Source organism: Alligator mississippiensis, chromosome 1 (assembly GCF_030867095.1).
Source record: "Alligator mississippiensis isolate rAllMis1 chromosome 1, rAllMis1, whole genome shotgun sequence".
NCBI classification, from domain to species: domain Eukaryota; kingdom Metazoa; phylum Chordata; order Crocodylia; family Alligatoridae; genus Alligator; species Alligator mississippiensis.
The window spans coordinates 240,849,346-240,867,790 of record NC_081824.1 but is presented as its reverse complement, the minus strand read 5'-3'; the positions used below and the strand labels follow the sequence as shown (position 1 = coordinate 240,867,790).

Below are 18,445 nucleotides of genomic sequence, written 5' to 3'. Positions count from 1 at the left end.
CTGCCTCCAAAACCATTGCCACTGCTGGTCCTCCCCCACAAAAATACCCAGATCAGGCTTGTGCTGGGGGAGGGGCCTTGTAGAAGAGAATACATTACTTTGGGTAAAATGTGTGTTGTGAGAATTGTTTCATAGCTTATTCCAAAGCTCTCCTAACTCCTGTGTTGATACAGCATCTTGCTAAGGCCATAAAATAGGGGCAAATCCTTTTTACTATTTTTCTTGAAGTGTTTATTATTATTGCAGTAAACAGTTCAGTCACATGTTTGGCCCTCCCTCCATGAGCCCTACAGCTGAATCTGTGTGGAGACTGATGAACTGAATAGTTAGTTTTAAATTACTGTCATGGACATTTTGCCAGGTATGATACTAAAACTGATTTTCTTTTGCCTTGGACAAGATACTGGAATAGTCCATTACCTGCTATAGAATGGCTGCAGGAAACTTGAACCCATTCTGAAGAACTGTCTGACAAAGGATTGAGTGAGGATAAAAAGTCACTGGCTGTGGCATGTATCTCTTTTGATACTGCAGAACAAATGACAGTTATATGGACAAGCAATTGGTTAAGCCAACACTCAACATTTCTATAGATACAACAGAAAGACCAAGTATTAGACGTCTTAATTTGGGAAACTTGTTCACTCTCTCTGTAGTCTGGGCCTTGCAATATGTGCTGTGTGGATATAGCCACAAACAGCTGGCTTCTGGGGCAGCTGAGAGTGGAAATCCTGTACTGGCAGCTTGGTGAATCATTACCAGGATTGCCTTGGGATGCTTCCTTGGGATATACTGGATAATTCAATCCCATTCTCTTGATAACTCCAATATGAGAGACTGGAGCACACTAGAACATGGGGACATACATATGGGCATCCTCAGAGCCCAGTTAGGACTCCATGGGAGGTTGTTTTGTTGGTGTGATGCACTGCCAAGTCATGAATACTCCAATGAAATACCTTTCATCTTGATGAACATCTTCAATGGCTTGTTAGGGCTGCTGTCTAAACTAAGAATCAAAGTATTCCTGCCAGTGCTGCAAACTGCTTATTGAAGATGACTTTTCCAAAGCCTACCCATCCTCTGTTCCCTGATGCCCCCCATTCTACTCAGTCCTGTCTCCCTGTCCTCTAAGCTGCCTTGCCCCAATCCCACTCACATTTCCTGTCCATCCTTTCCTTATCACCATTTTTCCAAGTGCCTCCCCCTGACCCCATCCTTCTGCTTCACTTTAGGATCCAGCCTATCTCTTAGCTCATTCCAAACTTTCACCCTGTGCTTTTACAGTCTTCACTGCCTGATTATCTATTCTTGGTCGCTTTTTGTTCTCATGGATCTTGCTTTGGCTGCTCTGGCTGTACCCATATCCCCAGTTAATCTGAAAACCCCTAAATTTTTGCCTTTGCAGCCAGAGTTTCTTCCAGTGCATTTTCCTGCACAGGCTGCTTTACCTCACAGAGGTTTTAAAATATTCCAAAGCAGTTCACGTATCAAGCTGATGCTGGTGATACAGGATCAAATAATGAAGCTTAGAACTGAACATCTTGGAAGCACTATTTGTAATATTCACTTATTTGTAACATCCACCACTCTTATTGGTATGAAGAGTGGTTGTTATTTATAACATCCACCACTTTTAATAGATAACTCATTCAGCTATGCAGTGTCAGAAGCCAATGGAGACCTCAGGACTTCACTACATAATTCTGCAGCAAACTCAAGTTTTGCTGGCAAAACTGTGTCCCTCCAGTTCTAGCTCTTCTGTGGCATTAGAGTATTTTTTCTACTGACAGAACCACACCAGCTCTCTGAATGAGAGATAAGGCTTCTGCCACTACATGCAGACACAGTTGCACTTTCTTCTGGTGCCTCCCAGGGTACAAAGCTGGCGCCGCTGCACACTTGCTGTAGCAGAATCGTGAATCTCTGAAAGATGTGCAACTACCAGAAGCCACGAAGATGTGGACAGGACCTAATGACTTCTGTCTAGACACTGCTGTTTGCTGTCAGAAGGCTTGTAATGCAGACAAACTCCTATTCTATAACAGCCTCAAGGCACAATATTGTAGTCAAGTGCAAGATGAGCATGAGGAAGATGAACAAGTCAATGGAGACCTGCTCCGTGTTGAAACCTTACCTGCACTGAACTCAAAATTACTGCTAATGGAGATTGTCTCTAAAGAGGACTCTTTTCTCTCTTTCTTTGGAAATGGAGGAAGTTCTTTAGAGAGAGATTCCAAATCAGGAAACTAAAGAAAAATTACATAAAGTGCTCAGGTTTCCTAACCAGATGCATGTCTTAACAACAAAAAAAGGCATAAAGGAAACAAATAATCAGAACTAAACTGGCAACAATGAATCTGTACAGTATTAGTATATCTCTGATTCTAGAATACATTTCCTTCTATAAAATTATAACCAAGCAATTTAGCCCACTTACCAAGCAGGACTATTCTACTTAAAGATACGTTAATTACTGGACACATGCATGCACCTGTTAATGCTAACCCTGTCCACATACCCATAACTGTTTTCTACAACACCTTCATAACATGTTTTGTAGGACTTATACCAGGGATGACCACAAGCAGCAGCAACAACAGCTGCCATGTGTGTGGCACATGGGATGTGGCATGGGTGCTCAGTAAAGGGACAGTAGTGTTAAACTAGGGGTGAGCAAGTGAGACACCAGCCCCACAAGACTGACCTAGGATGGCACCAAAATCATCCCTCACTTTCACAGAATCCATGCCCCAGAGCAAAAGCATTGCTCTTGCAGCAGCAGTTCGGTGCATGGAAACCATGGTACTGCTATAAGGATAACAGCTGGGGCAGCCAGACCACACTGTAGTGATGGTGGTGGCAGTGATAACAACAGCGGTGGCAGTGGCAGCAGTCGCTACCAGGGACTATTTTTGAGTTCCTAGGGTAGGTAAGATTCCTGAATCAGGCCCCCCTGTTCACCCCTCAATCTCAGAACTTCTGCCCTTTCAGCACTCAGCCACACCTCTCTGCCCCAGATTGCTCAGAGTGAAAACTCTACTCATTATGCATCTGTAAAGGGAGGCGCTAGAATGGAGCTGGTGGGCCACTCAAGTCTCTGGCTGCATGGAGCAGAATGGGGGCAAAATGCTGTTGCAAGAGGAAGCATCAGGTGTCCCTAACAAGAGCCAGGTTAAACCTTCCCTGGTCCTGCTGCCAAATTCAGGGATGTGGATTCTTTCCTGCCATATAAAATGTCAGTGCTTACGGGGCCAGGAAAGGGCTAACTTGGCTCTTGGTGGTGACATGTCTCTTGTAGCATGTCTTGCCCCACTCACTCTGTGCAGCTGGAGGCTTAAGCTCCCCTGCCTTCTTTCCAGGGCACAAACTGTTTATACCATCTCCCTCTAAAGTATCTAATACTGTCAGAGAAAGGATACTGGGCTAGATGAACCATTGGTCTGACTGTGGCACTTACATTAGTAAACTCTATCAAGTATACCTACTGGGGGCAGCAAAAAGGGGCACTTCGGAAGATGTGGGGGAAAGCTTAACTTGTGGCATGCCATGATTTACTTAGACATTCTTTAAATGAACACAATTTCATTCAGTTTCTTTGAACTCCATTACCTGTTTCAGAAGAAATTCTGTGCCAAGTTCAGATTCAAAATAGGGTGGAATTATTTTTTTTCTTATTGCCATTAGACAGTACTTTCCTTCATCAAGTTCCTTCCTAGTAAAGTTTTCATGTTTATGGCAAGGAAAAGAAAAAAGAAAATAATACAATTGTAGTCCCATTTTGCTTTTCAATTATATGTCCAAGCTTTCTACCAATGGAAGTAACAAGAACAATCTGTTAAAGACTTTTTCTTGCTAACTAAATCTAATGGTAGTCTTATAAATCACTGGCAATTTGCTCATGTTACCAAACTGTGAGAAAAAGAGGGATCAGTTACTGATTCCTATGCTACAGATCTGGGATCTAGGTAGCAATTTGAAATTTTTATGTATAGTGTCTAAGGTGACCATATGTGCCAGTTTAGCTGGGACAGTCCGTGATTTCAGAGGTGGGTCCTGGCCGGCTGATGAGAAGTAAAATGAGCACCTGGGAAATGCAAGGGTGCAGGGCACAGTCTGGCAGGAAGGCAGAGTGGCATGGAGTTGCATGGCGTGCTAGGCATGCAGGCAAGCAGGCACTGCAGCCTGCCTGGCACACCACGCTGCCCTGCCCCTGCTTCTGCTTGCAGCAGTGCCTCTGGCTTGGGAAAGCAGGGCTGGGGAGAGGGGGAAGGGTGGGCCAGCATACCAGATTTCCTTCTGGTCAGTGTAATAGGGGCTGATGTTTTGCCTTTGCCTATTTAAGTATTCTCACAATTGCAGACGTGCCTATGTCCTTAAAAAGAAATAGTTTAAACATACAGCAAATATGTTCTCTCATAACCAAGGAATAGCCTAGGCTGGAGAATGATTGATGGATTAACAAATCTCAGAACCAGACAGAAGCAGCTCCCCTTACATGAGCTCCAGAAGTGCATCACAGTGCCAACTTACAAAGCTTTAAACTGAAGAAAAGTATAAATATCTACTATGTTCCAGAGTGGAAAAAAAGCCCAGCTTAGAGGAGAAAATGTATCTGCAGTAAATGAAAATGGTCCTTTTACATGCACAAAATAAATCCTCAAGTCTAGGGCTGACAGATCAGAAAGAGCACACAGGCTCCAACCACAAAAAAAGAAGTAGAAAAACGCAAAATGAAAGGTGGGGGCAGACCAAGGAAGAATGGCAGACTGAAAGAACTGGCATTCAAAGATTGTGTCTTCATCAGATTCTGATCAAAATACATAGACATTGTGAAGTGACTGCTCTATAGATCTCAAAATTTGCTCTAAATCTTTCATCCCTGATAAGAGAGGCAGATCTTGTTGAATTTGCTCTGAGACTTGAAGGTAGTGCAGGGGTGGGCAATTATTTGGAATGGAGGCCCACATAATGAGTACTGGGGAGCACTTGGATATGAGAAGGTTTAGCAGAGTGCTTTCTTAATCATTATTAAACTAATAGAGACTCAAAGTATATTTTAGGCCTAATTTTTCACCCACTTAACTAGTTTTATACCACTACAATTCAAGGGAGATACTCCTGATCATGAGTAGATAACCAGATGTGAAATCATCATAATTTTGATGTCAGTGAGAGTTTTGATATTGTCTAACAGAAACTGAATTGCAGGGAAATTTTCAGGTAACACATACATTAATATATCCATTTGAAGTTGTTCTTTATATAGTATATATTACAATGTAAAATATTGGTGTCAATATGGCACTAAACCAATCTAATTTCAATCTGAAATTGAAACTTTCTATGATTTCAACATTTCAGTTAAAAGTCAAGAATATTAGCTTAGTCCCTTCACCAAGCAAGAGACCCTGGTTCAATTACTATTCAGTCTTTCACTAAAAAAAAAGACAGCAAAAGCTGCTCAACACAAGATTATTTTATCCACACTGCACACCCGTGCACTCATTAGGGCAAACAACAAACAGCTTAAATAGCAATCTTACACATTATTTTTGATCACTGTGGGCAAATATATGCACCTCTAACAACCTTCACTTTGTGATTTTAGCTCATATTTTAGGTTTCCAAACTTGGTATTTATTTGTTATAGATTTTTTTTAAAATTATTTGGATTTAGATGGTCATATTTTGTACAACACCATAAAGTACACTTTCCATCAAATTAATAAAAATCTTCCCTTTGGAGCTATGGGATTTTTCAGTGATTTTATATACAACATTGTGAATAAATGAAACGTAACAATGATACCCTGAAGTTCCACAATGCCATGATCTGGAGTTGTGTCTCTACAGAACAGTGACATAATAGCTTTAAAATAAAGTTAATACCAAATTCTCACTGATCATGCAAAAACAGTCTTTTCAATCTTTTGGGGACTCATATATGTTTGTAAGTTGAGGTTCAGTCACTTCTGAGATATCCTTTAGAAAAATCCTCCTAAATATATTTTAAATTGTGAAAAGTATATTTTTCCCACTTGTATAGTTTCAAAGTAGTTGGACAGATTTTGCTCATACTTTCAATTATATTGATCTTTCATCAGAGTTCAATAAAGGGAAATAAAAGACCAAGTGAAAGAACAATGTTAGAATAAAAGTTGAGTTTTAACCTCACCTATACTTCTTGCTGATGTAAAGAATATAATACTTTCTCCTTACAAAGCGTATTTACTCTGATGATCTTCAGGTGTTTAATGACATTAGTTAAAAGTGTTTCACAATCCCTGTGGGAAGAACCTGAATATTTTACAAATGGGAAAAATTGAGGTATAGGGCAATTCAGGGCCAAAATGTTCATACTTAGCACTAAACTGCCCTGATTTCCATTCAGGAGAAAAAAAAATGTCTATTGCTTCTGAAGAATCGTACCACTTAGGAGCCTCGATGTGACTCTAAAATCCTAAAATTGGGCACCAGACTTTAAAAATACTGACATAAATTACATTAGCTTGTTATGGTGCAGTGAGCCCTTCTCATGCCTAACCCTAAGCAGTAGAAAACACTGCTTCTGCTCCTATTCTTTGACCCAGCATATCCAAAAGGATTAGATAAGCAATCCACCTGTTCACTAAGTATTTCCTTTAGACATAATACTCCAACAGTATGGTTGGCTATTGAACCAGCCCTCAGGACCTGATCCTAAAGCCCAGTGATAGCAGTAAGAGTTTTTCCATTGACTTTGTTGGGTTTTGGATCAGGGTCTAGCTTTCTGTCCTATAATGCCATTACCTGTGCTGCTCTATTTTTTTCTGCCATTGAGATACTTGGGGTAATTCTTCTTTGCTATATGAGTAGGAAATAAAAAAAAAAAGAGAATGAAACTGAGATACGGAACATAGTATTTTGATAAACATGAACAATTTACACAATAGCTAGTGGAAAAAAGTATTTTTTTATTAAAGCATGTTATGCTTGTGTGTCTAGTGGCTTCTCATCTGCACTGATCACTTGCATGTTTTGTGACACTTGCTGTATGTTACACTTAAGAGGTGATTAAACAATTTCTCATGTCTTGCGTTGTAGCTTGGCCAGACATTAAGCAATTAATAGCATCATAACACAAGGAATAAGCCACAAAGTGATTCCACAAAAAGTGTGTAATAACTTTGTGGTTGATTCCTATCATGCCATTAATTGAACATGTGGCCAGGCATGCCCCTATGGCTGGGAGTCCTGTCAACTGATGGGGCTCCTAGTTTGGGAACTCATGGTGTGCCCTGTGGCTGAGAGCCCAGATTACCTGATGGGGCTCCCAGCTGCCTGTGTGCACAGTGCACCCCATCAGCTATGGGCTCTCAGCCTCAGGGGCACATGGTGCACCCCTGTGGCTGAAACACCCATCAACTGAGGGGGCTCCCAGCCATGGAAGCTTGCTACTTGCCAAATCATAATCCCAGGCTCCCCTTGCACCAGCAAGAAGGTGCAATGGGATCTGATACTCAATCCCACAGTCATGTCTCCTGCCATGCATGTGTGTATCAGATCTCATTGTGCCTTTACTGCACATCCGGCATGGGTTTTCATGCTCAACCAGAGTTTGCATTTTTATAGCATTGTTTATCAGAGTCTTCAAAACCTTCACAAACAATTTAACTCCACTATGCCTGAGAGACAGGAAAATGTTAATAGCTCCATTTTATAGATTAGGAAACTGAGATGCAGACAGAGTCAGGATGGATCCAGGGGTGGGGGTGCATTAGTGCACTTGCCCCCCCCCCCCCTTTGATTCCTGCTTCACCCAAAGTTAAAACCATCTGTCTGGCAGTGGCAGCAGCATTTCTAGTTAGGCACTGATAAGGGAGTCAAAGTCTGGACAAAGTTGTCATAGGGAATGTTAGGACAATGCTATGAAAAGTCCTTTCTACTCCCCTTTGTTAACCAACACAGCACACCCTCTCCCAGTTCTGCTCCTCCTCAGCCTATGACTCAAGTTAAGAGGAAGTCTCACTGGATTCTTACCTCAATTTCTGCCAGTTCTTCTCACTGTGTTTTGATGAAGTTTGGAGCTGAGGGGCCACTGCCTGTTTATATAACTCTGCTATGTGAGCTGCAAGATAAGGGGAGGTAATTTTCCAAGTTACATAAAATCAGTATTCAATTTGCTAATTAAGTATAGTTAAAGGAGCAGTTGAACTGGAAAAGGAAATCACATTACAGGAAGTTATGAAGGTGTTGCATGCCTTAAATAAAGGGAAAATTCCAGAAGGGAAATGTATAAAATCAATTTATATGCAAATTATATCCTACTTGTGTTGAAAAACCCACGTAATTCATTATCACACCTGTTAGCTCTGTTTGCGTCATTTGGCCAGTTATCAAGCCTCAAATTCAATTGGAATAAATCTTATATGAATGTGTCAATGAGACCAGATCTATCCAAATGTTTCTATTCTTCACTACGGAACTGTAAGTAATAGACTATTTAGGCATACAGGTATGCTGTAATCTTCACTATATTGGGCAAATAAATGTTGATAAAAATTAACTAGTATTAAAAACGATGGAAAGATGGAAAACACTTCCTATATCATGAACAGGAAGAAGAAAAATAACCAAAATGAATGTGGGCATGTCTACTCATGTGCTTTAATGCAGTAGTCTATTTCACTGCGTATTAAACCATCCCATAAAAAACTACAAATATGCTAATGCATGGTAAAATAGGCTACTGCGCATTACGCGTCACTTAAAAAGTGTGTGCTTGTGGTACTGCACATTAGGGCAACCTAATGAGCATTTCTTTAGTACCTCCATTGGAGGTACTAAATTTAATGTGCATTAGGAAAAGTGTATTAATGTGTAGATGTGCTCTGTGTCCCCCAGAATTAACTATATACTCAGTTTATTGCCCTTGAAAATACTTGTTTTTAAGTGTATAAATAAAATGATATTCAACTTCATATGGCAATCTAAAAGACCAAGATTGGCTGCCAAAGCTCTTAAAAGGGCATGGTGCCATGGTGGAGTGGGTATCCCAGACTTCTATTTATATTATCTGGCTTTTCATATGAGGGTGCTTAAATACTGCATGTATGAAACTATTTCAGCGGACAACCTATAGGTTGAACATGGAAGAAAAGTTAGCTTCCAAGTTTGAATCATTATATTCATTTCCATTTCTTAAGAGTTTACCCAGAACTCTGAAACTGAATGTTGTATTTAACTCTTCATGTAGTGTATTGAAGAAAATTAAAGCCTTAACATCTTCTGATTTAACAAGATCCCCCTCTATTCCTTTATGGGGACACCCTCAATTGAAGTTTAAAGATAATAAAGGAATCTCAGATTTCCGGGGGAAAAAAGGATAGAGCTACAATAAAATCCATTATTAAGAATGGTAGTCTTGCACCTTTTGCTTATATATGTAATAAATTTCAGGTATGTAACGAACAGGAAATGTTCTGAAAAACCTTTGCACTTGGCTGAATAAGACATATGGGAATATATAAAATAATTTACACATACAAATTTGAAAAGCTATGTGTTGTATTTTAAGGATAAATCTCACTGGGCATGTCTACACAAGACACTATGCAGTAGACTACTGCACTGTAAAGCATCACTATGTAACATGTCACCACTGGCCACCAGCAGTGCCAGCTGCTCCATGGGCAGGGCCCCTGCCCAGGTGCCTGCACACTACACTCCGCTGTCCAAGAATATTGCCTGGTGCCACATGCCATCACTGCCATCTGGGACCAAGTGAAACTGCCAGCCATACCAGCTCTAGCCATGTGGTAAGCCCCACACTGGGGGGAGGGCCACCCATGCCTCAGCTCCTACCCTTCCTCCCTGCCCAGCCTTCCCTGCCTGCACTCCCTTGGCCCTTGGGTTCCCCATTACCCCAGCATTCAGAGAGGTGGGAAAAAGTGCCAAATTTCATTGAGCAGCATGTGCCCCTGCAGCTAGGCAGGCATGGGCCCAATGTTCCCGCTAAGGTGTAGTGATCCGTGAGCGCGTCACTTCGGTTCTGCCTCCTCCTTTTGCTAAGCCTGGATCTGGATTATGCTAAGCCTAATAGACTAGAATCCTCATGTAATGGATCTTCATGCAGTGGATTTTGCAATAATCCTCCAAGCACAAGACTGAGGGCTGGGGAGCAGAGCAGTTTCCCGGAGCCGGTAATGGGGACTCCCCATTCATGATGCAGAAATCTTATGTCATGGTTAGACAAAGTGCTTTGGGTAAATGTGATATAATTTACCCCAAGCACCTTGTCTGCCTATGCCCTTAGACCAACACAGCTGTAAGCAGCACCCCCAACCTACATCATGGTTAGGAACAATTTCTTGTATCTGCTCCTTTTCCTCTAATGTGGACCCAGCTTCTGCATCATCCTGCTCTGCGTACCTTTCCCTGCTGCAGGTAACCAAAGTAAATCCAACCGTGGTGCATCAAACTGTATAAACACTGTTGCTGGGAGAGCAACATGCTGTCTGAAGAGGAGTGAAATGTCAGGTTGCGCTCTTGGCTGCCTTGAGCCGCTGCTGCCTGCAGCATTTAATTGGAGATCCAGGGAAGCCAAGCTCTGCACGTGTCCCTGCTCCAGGAGCGAGGAGGCACATGGACTTGGGGCTGGGGAGTGGAGCAGTTCCTGTGGCAGCCCCAGCCCCAGCGCCTGCCCCTGCCTTGCCTCCAGGAGTGAGGAGGCACATGGCCTCGGCTGGGGAGCAGAGCAGTTCCCCGGTGCTGGCAGATGCAGTGCCAGCTCCCAGCCCCAGCCCCTGCCTCTTCTTGCTGCACCGCAGCCTAGCTTCTCTCCGGGTGGGTGCATGGTGTTAATAAGTTAGTATGCTACATGGTATTAAATTGTGAGTGGCTGTGCATGTGCGCAGCTTGGAAGGAACCTTGCATGGGCCTCTCATATGCTGGGGAACACATCAAAGCTGGCAGAGATGTCCTCCTCAGTGGGGGGCAGGGATGTGTAATTCAGCCACAGGTAGCCCTCCAGGTGGTGGCGGAGGCTGTGGGACAGCCCAGGCTTGCCCCCCACACCATCAAAGCTAAGTATCCTGTGCCAGGTGTGCAGGTGTGACCAGGGCACCCTGGCAATCAGTAGAAGGATGTGTGGGTTGGGCACCCCTCAGTCCATGCAAACAGTTCCTTGTGCACTGCCTGTGACATGTGCAGTAGGAGCACGATTGGACACAGTGCCACCTTGGGGGAGTGCTGGCCCTGGGGTGCCTCTCCAGAGAGGCCCCCTACAGAGAGGGTGGGGGCACAGCAAGCTCCATGTCCCAGTCATCCAAGAGTTCCACACCCCCTGAGCCCAGGCAGCATGGGCTTGACAGCAGCACAGGACAGTGGCTGGCCTTCAGGAGAAGTGGGGACAGTGGGGTATGGAGCCATGGCAGCAGGTGGGAAGCCATGGAAACTGGGTGGAGAAGGCAGGCTGCCTGCAGCCAGCACCCAGCAGCCCACCTGTCCCAGGGGAGCAAGCAGGGACAGGAGGCTTGGGCAATGTTACCTAGGTCCAGACCTAACCAGCTGACTTACCAAGGTCCCAGAGCACCTGTGCATGCCAGCCCCTGATCTGAGTCCAGGCAGTGTACAACCCCAGTACAGAGTATCTCATCTCAGAAATGTTGCAAACTCTTACAAACAGCTTCTTTCTCGTAGCTCTGCAGGCCATGTAGCTATGCACAGGGGAGAGGCCACAGCTAGTAAGCAGAATGCAGGCTCAGGGTTGGCACTGCCCACTGCTGGGGCTCTGCAGATGCACCGACTCTACCAGAGACAGACCCAGGACTGCACCATCCTCCTGGACTGGCTGGTGATGGCATTGGAGGACTGGCTGATAGGTGCATGGGACTGGTGGGCAGAGGATATGGCCTGCAAGGATGTACAGGACTGGGCAGAATGGGAGTTTCAGGTGCAGCTCCTGGCTCTGGAGCACAAGTGAGTGGAGGCCCTGTGGGGGCAGACCACAGTCCTCAGCAGGGCAGTGCAGACGATGGACAATGGGTGCTGAGTGCTGGACACCATCCTGCCCCTGGTGGCCACCTTTGTGCTGCCTTGCCCTAGCCACTCCTGCCCCCTGGCAGCTGCCCACTGCCCAACAGCAGACCCTGCACTGGGCCTGGGCGGAAATCCAGTGCTGCCTCCATCAGTCAGGAACCCCTGCCCCAGCCCCTGCATCAGGTTCCCTGCCACCCAGTCCATCTGGGCCCAGGCCTGCCACGCAGGAATAGAGTTAGAGCTGCCTGCAGTGGGGCCAGGACAGCATGCTAGCCCTGCTGCTCCCATTTGAGGAATAGTTGGCACAAGGAAGAGGATGTTTTCTTGTTGGTGGGTGAGGTGGCTGGTGGAGGGCCTTTGTTAGGGGAGGAAAGGGAAGAGGGCTCTATTTGTTGGGGCGGGAAGGAGGCTCTATTTGTTGGGACGGGGGTCTGTTTGATGTGAGGGGAATAAAAATTGTTGTTCTTCTGAGATATGCTCGCAGTAAGCCTCCTGTGCCCAGGCCTTGCAAAGAGCTCCCTTCAGGCCTTGCAGATGTTATGCAGCATACAAGCTGTGATGATGACCCAGGGGAGGTTGTCCTTGCTAAACTCAGGGTGGATGGTGAGGGTGCACCAGTGTCCCTTGAAGTGGCTGAAAGCGTACTCCACCAGGGCATCGGTCTGGCCCATGCACCTGTTGAAGTGGATCTGGTGGGGGTCCAGCTGGCTGGTGTAAGGTTGCATGAGCCAGGGCAGGAATGGGTAGGTGGGGTCCCGATGAGGATGGGTGGGACCACCATGATGCCCAGCTGCAGCTCCAGCACCCCCTGCACAAAGTGCCTGCTTGGCAGCAGGCCTGGCAGGGTGGAGTTCCAGAAGATGCAGGTGTCATGAGCACTGCCTGCCTAACTGGCATTCACATGCATGAAGGTGCTGCAGTGGTCCACAGTGGCCTGGAGCATGATGGACTGAAAGCACCTCCAGCTGTAGTAGGGGCAGTTGTCATGGAGTGGGCAGGCAATGGGTGTGTGTGGCTCATCCAGGGCCCCAGTGCACTGGGGGAATCCCAGGGTACAGAACCCCATCACCACTTCCAGGGGGTCATGCACCCGAAGCATGGTGGGCCCCAACACCTCCTGGAGTGTCCCACACACCTCCAGGACGGCCTCCCCAGTGGTAGCTTTGCCAGTGCCAAAGAGATGACCCACATAGTGCAGGCTGGTCGGTGTGGCCAGTTTAAGCAGGGCAAGGGCCAGCCGGGTGTCTGCAGGGAAGAGTGGCCTCATGTTGGTGTCCTGTCACTCCAGGGGTGGCTGGAGCTGCCCCAGGAGGTCCAAGAAGGTAGCCCATGTCATGTGGAACACCTCCAGACACTGTTCATCATCCCCGGTCTGTTGGATGATGTGCAGCCACCAGTCCTGGCTGACTTGGTGGGCCCAGAGGTGGTGGAATGTGCAGTGGTGGCAACCCTGGAATGGTGTGCTGTGGCCAGGGACATGGTTTCTGTGCACGAGGGAACTGGGAGGGCCCAGATGGCTATGGGCCAGCCGGTGGTTGGCACAGCAGGCCAGGAGGGTCAGATTAGTGGCCAGCAGGCACCTGGGGTGGTGATCATTGCTGCCAGAGGCTGGAGCAGCTATAGTATGGGGAGGCAGAGGCAGTGAGGGGAGAGCTGCTGAATGCTGCCCCTGCAGTGTGCATAATTCTCCTGGCCAGGGAAGTGGCTGGCCAGGGAGCGGAGAGTGAAGCTGCCTTTTCAAGATGGCTGTTGGCTGTGGCCAGAGCCTGAAGATCCTCCCAGTGGCAGCAGGCACCTATTTCAAGGTCACATGAAGTAGCAGCAGGTTTGGTGCTAAGGGCAGCAAATTTACTGCCATGTCTCTGCATGTGTAGATACCTGCTCAGGAGCGTTAACTCACAAGACTCCCGGATCCTTCTCAATAGTGCTGCCATTCAGACAGGGGTCACCCATTTTGTATCTGTGAATTATGTAAGAGGCAGGAAGGGTGCACCTAGATTTTTTTCACCCTAGGTTTAAGTTTAGAGTACCAGTAGTTCAGAAATTCATCTAAGTCAATGTGGAAATCCTTTAGACAAATAACATATAATTCCAGTGAGTACCTCTGGAAATGCCTATATGTTCCTTAAAGAAACAAATCAAATACTTATGATTAGGAGAAGTTGCAGATATACAGTTTTTGACTGGTTAGCAATCAGCCAACTCTCAACCTCCCACACTCCCCAGTCCCTACCGCCCCTCCCTCCTCCAAAATAACATAGCTTTTCTAGGACCACTATTGCTTTCACATACCTAGATTATATTTAATTACTGCCGTAAAGCAGCCATAATCAACGTTCTCAGAGAAGGAATGATTGCCTCAATTGTATTATGGAGAAACTCAAATGTGTCCATACTTTCAGGTTGTTACAAGGTTTTTGCTTTTAGTAAAATGTTTTCATTTCCTCTAACGTTTTTTATAAAATTACTGTTTACTTCAAGTTTTGCATTTAAACTTTGAGTCCAAAGGCAATTTTTGTTGTAAAATTCAGGAAATATGACCATCAACTTTGGAAATATGAATTAAAATAAATCTTTTACCCATTTGGTTATTAAAATCTAACGTTATTTAAAGGAAAGCTTTCATTACACATTTCAAAATTTGATTTTTTTTCTCTTTTTTCGTAAAATCAAAATTTCATTTTCCTATCTTATAAAATTTGGCACTTTTAAAGGACTTTTGTTCTTTTAAGCTTTATTCTCTTTGTGTTACTGATACTATGTTACAAACTTAATTCCATTACAATTATGTTTTCCCCCTGTAATTCACACTGGGGTTGCTCCAACCATTTGTTGGAGCAACCCCAGTTTATGCTTAAAAATATGAAGAATTTAAAATTAAATAAAAATAGAAAGACCAATTAGCAGAAAGGCTCTGCAGTCTAGGACTATCAGAATAAATAGCACTCAAGAGCTTGTTTCATCACAGGAAGAACTAATTTTCAGCAATACTTTAAGAAAAACAAACACATAATAATTTGATTCTTTATGCATTTAAAATGCTAACAAATGCTGACAACTATCCTATCAACACATTTACAGGACCTCTTAAGGATAAGTAATGAACTATGCTGTCCATTCCCAAAACACCAGGTCAGTGCGGACGCTAAGGGCACTGAGAAATGTGATATTTGTTGTGTGATTGACCTCTTGAAAGCACTGTACAGCCATGCCCTGAAAGAAGTGCACAGCTGCGGAGTGCTTTAAAAGTGCCTGATCATGGGACAAATTAATCCTTTATTTAATGAGGTTTCTGATGAAAATGCTCCAAAACAGAGCACCTTTATTAATTTCTGTTTGTCCCTGCACTGATTGGGGCTGGGTTGATGCAGCCCAGCCCTGTCCCTGGTGCTGTGTGCAAGATGGGAGGGAGAGAAAGGAAAGGAGGGAGCTCTGGTTTGGGGTTTGCCCAGCCTGCACTGTAAGTGGGGGAAGGTGGATTGACATCCCTTACCTTGAGGGGGCTCCAATCTACCCCTGACCCTCAGCACAGGTTGTACAAATCCCAGACAAGAGCTCCCTCCCCTCCCTTTCCCTCTCTTATCCTGCAGACAGCACTGGGCCTGGGTGGGTGGGTGGATAGGTTGGGAGAGGGGCGGGTTGGGGCTAAGGGAGAGAGGCTGCAGGTAAACAGATTCTCTTGGACTGGCTCCAAAGTGGAGCTCAATCCCTTACCTCCTCGAACTCAACATTGAATGTCTGTCAGGTTAAGTGTGTATGTGTGTGGGGAGGGGACGGGGGGGGCAGGGCGCAAGGGTTGCTCTAACTCATGGCACTTTCTATGAAGCACCATGAGTTACAGCAGGGAGCTGCATGTCTGTCAGTGCCCTGAAATGTATTCTGGCCTAAGTGTTCTGATTATCAAAAATACACCAAGTAACTCCTACTTATTTAATAATAGGGCCTGCCAGGTGCATCTTTTAAAATTAGACCACTTATTTACCCACATCCAAGATGACTGAATTAAATATGATTGTGCAATAAATAATTTTTATTTTTTCCATATATGGAATCAAATTTATTGTAATTTTCTATGTATAGAATCTAGTTATTGGTGGGTCATCTTAAATTTATCTCTCTCACTACTGAAGCAAGGGAAGTAGTGGAAGGAGACAGACAGTGGGAAGGGATAGATCATGAAGGAACAAGTGGTGAAGGAAGCAGTTGGGGCCAGATGGTGGGGGAGGTGGTGGAAAGGCAGTGGGGGACAGGTGGTGGGGGGCAGGCAGTGGGGGGATCAGTCAGTCATCTCTCCCTCCCACCCCTGCTGCCCCTCTGCTGGGCCCCTCCATTCCTGCGCGTCTCAGTTCCCCAGGCCGGGGTGCCGTATGCAGCAGTCCTCCCTCAGGGCTGTTCTCCCCAAACCCTTCTTCCATTGGGCCTCCTCCAGGGACAGTGCACTCTCCTGCAGCTGCAGTGGGCAGTCAGTGGGGAGGAGGTAGTGGGGCAGACACTGTGGGGGGAGTCAAGCAGCTGGCTCCCTGCCCCTTGCCACCCAACACCTTGCCGTCTACTGCAGATCCCCCTGTATTTTTTCACCCTGTTGCCTGTCCCTCTTATGCCTGTTCGCCCATTTCTGTCCTCTCCCCCACCCCCTGCAACTTTGGTGGCAGCAGTTTCAGCTGGGTCCAAGAGCTGGGGCATGGAGTAGGGCTATGCTCTGTGCCCAGGCTGGAATCGAAACAAAACATGATGTGCTGGATCAAAATTTAGCTGTGGGGTGGGGATATGTGGAAATGAGGGGAAAAATTCATATTGGAATCAAGTAAATATGGTATATGCTTAAATATGGAAATAGAAGCATAAATGTGTAGTCACTTCTTGAGAAATCTTGGCTGGACTATTTATGGTTGCATCAAATGAATGTGGCTGTGTCAGTAGTTGATATACTGTAAAGACTTCATACATGTAAAAACACAGGCCAAAATGACACATATGGGCATGCCTAAAGTTAGGCAACTATATTTAACTTCTCATTTTTAGAGGTGTTGAATCACTTATGTTAATGGGAATTGGAAGTGATAATGATATGTGAAAAATCAAGTTACTTCTTCAGATGCCTAAATATGAATTTTGATGCTTAGCTTTAGATCTCCTGACTTGACCTTGTTGGTTTATGAATAATTTGTGGTATGTCTGTAGTACTTTTCATTCAAAATATATAGTGACATTCTCAAGTACATAAATCATTTGGGTGACCATAAATAGGAGCGGCACTTTTGTTGGCCCAATAGTTGCCAACTATTTTATTTCTGGTTTAGCAAATTTAAAAAACAGGATAAAAATCTCAAGTGTAAGAAAAAGACTCCAAACAAGAATCTGGGGAATGCACATGCGAGACAAAAGGATCACTTTACAAGTGATTTAATTTTTTTTTAAATTATTGTATCATTAAAAAAATAGAAATGAATTATTACCTCTAGTTCTGAGATCTTTGGATGATTTCTCCAAGTTAGGGAAAGACTGCAATGAAAATAAAATAACTCCAGTTATTTGAGAACCCAAATTCTCTGCCACAGTACCCTTTGAGGGAGATTCCAGCCCCAAATAGGTGGTTTCTCAGTACCTGACAACTTAATCCTGAAAATGGGGAAATTTGCGGATGTCTGGAATTGGAAACCAGGGAAAAGAATACCTTCCAGGTACACAGTAACATAACCTGAAGAATAACGGGGACTGGGAGCCAATGGACTGGACATGGTTATAAGAGGAGATGAGAAGCATCAAAACAGGGTGCTGGTCACTGTGTGCTTGTGCAAAGCTTCAAGGAGATGCATATTAACTTCTGAAGAGCTGCATGTGGCTCTGGAGCCGCAGGTTGGCCACCCCTGGCCTAAAGGGTTATGCAATACATTTGCACATCTCAAAGGGAGAAGCCCAGAAGTGGTTGTAAGAGAGAGAGAGAGATAAAGAGAGAGTTTGGAGGCCCCAGAACCACAGGCCCAGAGTGACTGTGGACTCAGAAGAAGCTGGATTCCTGTGTGGAGCTGAACACACCCAGGGAGCCAATAGACACCAGAAGTCCTGCCAAATGGTGAGACTTGCCTTTGGCCTCACATTCCTCCCTGCCTCTACTTTGAGCACAGGCAGGACACCTCCCAAATCACATTTTTTCCAGCAAGGCATGGCAGGAGAATCAAGACCAGGGAGGTTTCTAAGTTGACTGGGGGATGACAGGACTGGCCGTGATGAGACAGCCCCTCCACTCATGTAGGGTAAACAGGAATATTCAATTTACAATATCTCTACTACTCAGTTTTGATATCTAATACCACTCACCCACATTTCTGTATCCCCCCCCCCGATTTTGCCTTCCTTTACTGCTTCCTGAAGCCTCTTCCCTCTTCTTCTCTCTGCTTCTTTACCGTAAATCTCTCCCTTTGTT

The 18,445-nt window shown here is 45.0% G+C and overlaps 1 protein-coding gene across 8 annotated transcripts in view; it reads right to left on the bottom strand.

Annotated features, from left to right (window-relative positions):
• SPAG17 (sperm associated antigen 17) overlaps positions 1–18,445 on the bottom strand; it is a 446,381-nt gene that overhangs the window by 32,869 nt on the left and 395,067 nt on the right. For 4 of the 8 annotated variants that reach the window (XM_059720341.1, XM_059720336.1, XM_059720340.1 and 1 more), the window contains 6 exons: positions 17,478–17,523; positions 8,023–8,110; positions 6,793–6,846; positions 3,613–3,715; positions 2,138–2,249; positions 421–528 (listed from right to left, as the gene is read on the bottom strand). In XM_059720341.1, coding sequence (XP_059576324.1) covers positions 421–528; positions 2,138–2,249; positions 3,613–3,715; positions 6,793–6,846; positions 8,023–8,110; positions 17,478–17,523 — 511 coding nt within the window. The remainder of the gene's footprint in view (positions 1–420; positions 529–2,137; positions 2,250–3,612; positions 3,716–6,792; positions 6,847–8,022; positions 8,111–17,477; positions 17,524–18,445) is intronic. The other 4 variants (XM_059720338.1, XM_059720339.1, XM_059720343.1 and 1 more) reach the window with 4 other exon arrangements.